This window comes from Colobus angolensis, unplaced genomic scaffold (assembly GCF_000951035.1).
Source record: "Colobus angolensis palliatus isolate OR3802 unplaced genomic scaffold, Cang.pa_1.0 Scaffold214, whole genome shotgun sequence".
NCBI lineage: Eukaryota > Metazoa > Chordata > Mammalia > Primates > Cercopithecidae > Colobus > Colobus angolensis.
Window position 1 is genome coordinate 6,524,376 of NW_012115311.1, and position 7,640 is coordinate 6,532,015.

The 7,640-nt window shown below is 34.6% G+C and overlaps 1 protein-coding gene across 2 annotated transcripts in view; it reads right to left on the reverse strand.

Moving 5' to 3' along the window:
* Positions 1 to 7,640, reverse strand: part of NBEA (neurobeachin) — a 763,072-nt gene that overhangs the window by 336,068 nt on the left and 419,364 nt on the right. For both annotated transcript variants that reach the window (XM_011943032.1, XM_011943033.1), the window contains 2 exons: positions 7,002 to 7,110; positions 3,625 to 3,791 (listed from right to left, as the gene is read on the reverse strand). In XM_011943032.1, the coding sequence (XP_011798422.1) occupies positions 3,625 to 3,791; positions 7,002 to 7,110 (276 nt within the window). The remainder of the gene's footprint in view (positions 1 to 3,624; positions 3,792 to 7,001; positions 7,111 to 7,640) is intronic.

The following is a 7,640-nucleotide window of genomic DNA, read 5'->3' on the forward strand; positions in this document are numbered from 1 at the left end:
CTATGCAGCCATAAAAAAGGATGAGCTTGCATCCTTTGTAGGGACATGGATGCAGCTGGAAACCATCATTCTTAGCAAACTATCACCAGAACAGAAAACCAAACACCGCATGTTCTCACTCATAGGTGGGAACTGAACAATGAGATCACTTGGACTCGGGAAGGGGAACATCACACACCGGGGCCTATAATGGGGGGGGGAGGGGGGAGGGATTGCCTTGGGAGTTATACCTGATATAAATGATGAATTGATGGGTTCCTACGAGTTGATGGGTGCAGCACACCAACATGGCACAAGTATACATATGTAACAAACCTGCATGCTATGTACATGTACCCTAGAACTTAAAGTATAATAAAAACAAACAAACAAACAAACAAAAAAAACCAAAAGAACTTTCTGCAATGATGGAAAGGTTCTGTGATATCTACTATGTTAGCCACCAGCCACATATAGCTACTGAGTACTTAAAATTTGGCTAGTGCAACTGAGGCATCAAAATTTTAATTAAATTTAATTATAATTAATTAAATTTGAATAGCGACACATGACTAGTGGTTACAGTCTGGCACAGTACAGCTGTGGAGATTTCTAAGCACAGGAGCAGAGGGATTTACATTTTAACAAGAGTCACTCAGGCTATTGTGCTGAGAATGGACTTTAGGAGGACAGGGGAAAAATATAAAAAGAAAGACTATATATCATGCTGGTACAATAAGTCAAGTGAAATATAAAAATAAGACTATATATCATGGTGTTACAATAAGTCAAGTGAGAATGATATGGCTTGGACTAAGGTGATCCAAAGGAATGGTGAGAAGCAGTCATATGTTTTGTGGCAGTGTCAGTAAGATTTGCTGAAGGGTTCAGTGTGGGATGTGTAAACAGTAGTCAAGGACAGAGCAACATTTATGGCCTCGGGAACAGTAAGAATGGAGCTGCCTTTGGCTGAGATGGAGAAAAATATAAGAGAAACTGGTTTGGAAGAAAATATTAGAAGCTCAGTTTTCACATGTTAGGTGTGAGATGACTATTAGATAATCAAGTAGAAGATGCCAAGTGGACAGATGAATATACAGACCTGGAGATGGGAGAGATCTGGACTTGCAATAATAAATTTTAGAGTTATCAACATGCTAGTAATATTTTTAATTCATTGGACTAGAGAAAATTGTCTAGAGAGTGAATAAGACAGAAAAGAGAAGAGGTCCAATGATATTAGCTGAGTCCTATTAGTTAATCCAATACTAAGGAGGATTAAACAGAACAAAGCCTATGCTTAAAGGTTTAGAGTTCAGTGACACAGTTAGTAAATGATCATAAAAATATTGTGGGTTTTTTTTTCAGATAGTTGGCAGAAATGAACGTGCAGGAAAGAAGACAACTGCTCTTCTGAGGGCTCAGGCCATGCTTTCTGTCAGTCTAATGAGATGTCAGAAAGGTTGTTGACCAGCTAGCACAGGACGCATCTGACATGATACCACATGACTGCTACTATGGAGGTCACTGTCCTTTAGCTGTATTCTAATTATATAAGGAAATAATTAAAACCCAAACCATGTACTGCTTTATACAGCTAAGGCAATATCCCGAATCATACCAGCTGCGTTACTAGCAATATAATGTTACAGTCCTGACTACATATAAGTAAGTATTAAGAGATAAACCCAATTCAGAAAACACAAAAGGGAGACAAGGTCTGTAGATGGTAAAACGCTCAGGTTATTGTTAGTGTGTGTAATGGTTAAATTTTATGTCAACTTGGCTAGGCTATAATGCCCAGTTGTTTGGTCGAACATTAGTCTAACTGTTGCTGTGGAGGTATTTTGTAGATATGATTAACATCTACAGTCAGTTAACTTTAAGTAAAGGATATTACCCTCAAGAATGTGGGAAAGGCTCATCCAATCAACCAAAGGCCTTAGCAAAAGCTGAGGTTTCCTGGAGAAGAAGAAATTCTGCCTCAAGACTATAACACAGAAATCTTGCCTGAGTTTCTAGCCTGCCAGCCTGTCCTACAGATTTCAGACTTACCACCTCCCATGATCTCATGAACAAATTCCTTAAAATAAATTTATTTAATGAATATAAATATCTCTGGAGCATCCTGACTGATACAATCTGCCTCTATTTGTACAAGCAGTGTGATGCTGTGTAAGTTTTATTTAACCTCTTTCAGCTTCAGGTTCTTCCTGGTAAAATGGAGAATACCTCAATGTCACCCTTAACAAAGATGTTCAAGGATAAACTATATAATCCATGTAAAGTTCTTAGTATGGTACCTAGCACATAACAAATAATAAATGTTAGAGGTCATGGGTTATTGCTATTATTATGATAAATATTAAGTGTTGACTATTTTAAAGACATATGTTATAATTTTACCTTAAATCCAAAAATAATAAAGTTTTAAAAAATCTATCTTATACTCATAATTCCACGAAGTTGGTTAAATACCATCCTACTCATATTCTAGGTGTTTTTCTCTAACTAAGAGTTTTTTTTTTTTTGAGACAAAGTCTCATTCTGTCACCCAGGCTGGAGTTCTGTGGCACAATCTTGGCTCACTGCAACCTCCACCTCCTGGGTTCAAGCAATTCTTGTTCTTCAGCCTCCTGAGTAGCTAGGATTACAGGCACCCACCACCATGCCTGGGTAATTTTTGTAAATTAGTAGAGATGGAGTTTCACCATGTTGGCCAGGTTGGTCTCAAACTCCTGACCTCAGGTGATCCACCCGCCTCGGCCTCCCAAAGTGCTGGGATTACAGGCATGAGCCACTGCACCCGGTCAACAGAATCATTTTTACCAACACTCTTCTTAGTAGTGTCCTGTTTACATTTCACCAGCCAACTCTGTCAAACAGAGATTTAATAAACTCTGCCAAACAGAGATTTAATAAAAACATTTAGTGGGGTCAAATAAAATAAAAATATAAAAGGAAGAACATCAGCAATCTAAATATACTGACCTGTTTTACTACTAGTTTTCCAGAAAACTTCATTGTACAGATAACAACAAGAAGAACAACAAAAATAATTGTATGTCCACAAAACTTTAGGGAGAACATTTGTGATTTTAAACAACCAAATTTTAGTTTTAGTTGTACTACATTATCATAAACAATCATATTTGAGATGAAAATCTTCCCTTGGTAAGACTGAATAGAAAATTACGAAAGAAAACTTTTTAAAAGAACATATTACTTCTCTGTAGTATATGCTTACATATGCTTCTGTATAAAAAAGAATGATACAACTTTAATAAATAGGAAGAGTTGACTCTAAAAGATTCTTTTTTAAAAAGAGTCACTTCTTATACCTAAACATCCGTGTTACATATGAGAGACAGTAGACTAAAATACTTGCCTAACCATATTTTGTATTATGTTGCACATTATTATAAAGTAGACATAACTTCCACTGTAGCTACTATAAAAAGTTTAGATTTTCCCTTAAACTTTTCTGATGAAGAATTATTAAAGATTTCAGGAAAATTTTCAAGTAATTTTTTTTATATTTTAAATTACATTTTTAAATGACTTTTAAATTTGTAGCCTTTTTTTATTACCAACTATTATAATTAACCTATGAATTGTTATTTCCTCGAATTTATTATAACTCACCTATGAGAAACTGCTCCCCAAGCACCATGTTTATTTGTGAGAATATTGAGAATCTTCTGTTTCAGCTGATTTGCTGTTACGTGGTCTCGATGTTTCGCAGCACTGATCAGATGGTCACACATCTTTTCTTCCTCTCTTCTATCAGCAGCATACTGGGCACACTGTGACTATAAAGAAATACAAACGATGCATAATAATAAACTTTTTACTGCATATAAGTAAGGATGATATACATCTAAGTTAAAGGGTAACAGGAATTCAATTTTTTAAAGCTCAAAGAATGTAATCTTTTGATATTTTGTTCTAAAGAATACATATTGTCACCTTTCAAATATAAAAAGTGCTCTTTCTAAAGTATATGTAAAATAATTTGAATAATATTGAAGTAATTAAAGACTTATGGTTTCTTCCAATTCTGAGAATCTAATTTTTATGTATTTTAGAAGCACAAATATTTACTATAAATGTAAACCTACTTGTTTATCAAGCCAATACAGTATATCTCACTTATAATAAGAGGCATGTTGCTGATAATTACATAAGAATCAAAAATCTGTCATTTAATTTATAGTTTTCCATTTCATGAATGGTAATGTGATATAGAAGAAAATGTAGTCATTTAGGAATTCAGTAGACCTGGATTTTAATTCACAAAATATGCAAACTCCATATATTTTCATGTACTCAGTTTCATATTTGTAAATGAGGAGCTGAGACAAGATTTTTTTCTACGATCTCTCCACATTCTTAAAATGTAATATGTTCAGTTTCATGAGAACTACTACCTTATTCTTACCTCCCTTTTCCCATAATTATCAGTTGTCATGTCAGCTATCTGACATGTATTCATTCTTACATTTGTTAGCAACACTGCTGATCAATGTATCATTTTTTGTATTAAAAATATTTCATGTAAATATGAAGAGGAACATTTAATTGTAAATTTGGTTCTTTTTATTGTAGTTTTTGTAAAGAAAACTACAATAAATGCAGAGTGGTGTGACTATAACTTTTAACATAAATAAACTTGTAATACAAGTAATATAACTAGGAAGAAAAAAGTCTCATACATCTGATAAAATAAATAGAACTAGTTCACATTTATCATTACTATGCAAAAATCTATTTCATGGAAGGTACTTGAACATATTCCTCCCATTTATCTATTGATATACACTACTACCACAAGTAATCTCTTCTGGAGAAATAACCCTACAGTAATCTAAGAAGGATTAATTCATTTTCCAATTTATCTTTTTGTACAGGGAATCACCAATTAGTACAATGATCTGCCTCAGTAATGAGCTTAATATTTCATTAGCTCACTGGAGAGTAAAATTAAATTTTCATTTTTCTTCCTTAACAATTGCAATAGCTAACTAAAAACCTTAACTGTGAAGTACCCATCTAAAATCAAATATACTTTTCTTTCTAATTATAGGCTGATATGTGGGATAGAAAAATTCCTCAAAAAGTTCTAGCAAAATGTCCTGACTTGTAAAATCTTTTACAATTTAAAAGGGATATCTTTGTGTAAACCACACACACACATCAACAGCTCTAACCCAAAAAGAAGAGATAGAAACATTCAGGTTAAAAAAATAAGGTACAATCATCAAATAACATTGGCATACAATCAAAAGTAGATTTACATTAATATTATATTTTATGTATAAAAATCTAAAAAACACTAAGTCTTCATGTCTCCTCGGAAACCTCTTATCACCTTGGGAGTTGACCCACAATGAGGGTAATCTCATTCCTAAGAGTGAAAAATCGGTGTGTGTTGCGTGGGGGATACAAATATTGTTATTTCAGTACGTAAAACACAAATGTATGTAGTAAGTACAAAAACAGATACGCAGCCTATGGGTGGTATTATAAAATTTCTTTGGGATGAGAGGCCAATTAGGCAAAATGTCTAAAAGGACTCCTTAGGGAATCGATAACAACAACAAAAACGGTTCAGAAACTGCCCTTGGCCTAATGACATCTTGGTTAAACATGTGTTAAAGCTCATAACTAATATCCAACCACTTGAAAATTTACTTTAAATGTTTCCACATAACAAATATTGATCTGCTTATATCCCCACAAAGTATGTTGATTTTCTTAGTGGAAGTACAGAGACTCAAAACTGATCCTGCAGGGAATTCAGCTGAGATTCCAAATCTTATTTACTACTACGAAACTTCACTTTGATAGACACTTAAAGATAACTATACTTTTATCAAAGTTTAAAATATCTGATATCTTTTCCAGAATATGGTTGTTGCAATTTCACAAGACAAGTGCCTGCTTGTCTCGTGCCTCTTCTGACTGAATGAAGCAGAGGTCATGTGTTTGAAAGCAACAGCGGCTATTTTCCTGTCTCATGCTTTTCAGCTAGCTAGGTCAGAGATCACTAGACACAGTGAGTCTATCAACGTGTATGACTCACAGAGCTGCTTTACTGAGATAAAAACCTCATCAAAACTAGAATTGTGGGCTCTGATTTCTAGCTACACCATACTTGTTAGCCTGTTGTATCAGGAGAATAAATTGGTGGGTCATTTATTACTTTCAAGTCCAACGTAAGCCAAACACCAGGGCACATAAATATTTCTGGAACCTATTTTGTCTTGTAAATGGAATAAACTGAAATAATAAATAACTGTTATATATAAAACATAGAAATTGAAAGATTTTTCTGAATGTTATATGAGTTTATTCATATAACTGTATCATATACTCATATCGATCTATTGGTGTGTAAATATCTGCCAGCTTAAAATAACTAAAATTGTTGCATTATAAATTATTTTTTGCATTTACTCTTGAGTAGGTTAGAATAACTTCAGTCTACCAAATGGTTAGGCATATATAGGGCAGAAGGAATGTTTTCATGCTGTAAATGTAGTGAAAACAAATTAGTACTCTGTGTTTGACATTTACTAAAGCTTTTAAAAAACAGAAACAGAAATGCCTTCAGTGAAATTTTCCTTTTAAAAAACATTCTTTTTTTTTTTTGAGACAGAGTCTTGCTCAGTCGCCCAGTCTGGAGTGCAGTGGTGCAATCTCGGCTCACTGCAAGCTCCGCCTCCCGGGTTCCCACCATTCTCCTGCCTCAGCCTCCCAAGTAGCTGGGACTACAGGCGCCCGCTGCCACGCCCGGCTAATTTTTTGCATTTTTAGTAGAGACGGGGTTTCACCGTGTTAGCCAGGATGGTCTCGATCTCCTGACCTCGTGATCCGCCCACCTCCGCATCCCAAAGTGCTGGGATTAGAGGCGTGAGCCACGGCGCCCGGCCTAAAAAACATTCTTATGTAAGGTCACAGATAGGTGATTTTTGGCTTATAACAGAAATGCAGAATTTAGTCTACTCCCAAAACCTTACCTCAAACTCTGCATGTTTATGTACATCTTCGGCTCTCTGTCTGTTCAAAATAAACTCAGCTTCATTTGCAACACGAACTATATGGTCCTTCATAGCATGGCACAGTAATCTAAAAAGAAAAATACCTTTAGAAATATTATTCTTAATAGCTTTGGTTAGTCCAATTTTTTTCAATAATCAGATTGTAGTATTTCAAATATATATGTTTTAGATAAAGCTAGATATAAAATTAATATATTTTAAATTATGATTCAATAAAATGCGAAATATAGAAAGATGTCATAAAACTGTTGCACCAATTCCTCTGTTAAATAGTGTGTCTTGTGAATCAGCAATTCAGTTAATTCAATTAAGATAGGTTACTTAAAAATAAAAAATTTTGGTTGGAGTGTTTTAAAATGGTTATGCAACAGAACTCACCATCCTAGAGGTAATTTTTCATAGATAAGTTCGATGACCACACTTTAGGAAATCAATAGACTAGATTCTTACTTTATTTCTTTTTTACATTGTACCTCAATAAAATTTTTAAAAATATAGGATACCCGGCCGGGCGCGGTGGCTCAAGCCTGTAATCCCAGCACTTTGGGAGGCCAAGACGGGCGGATCACGAGGTCAGGAGATCGAGACCATCCTGGC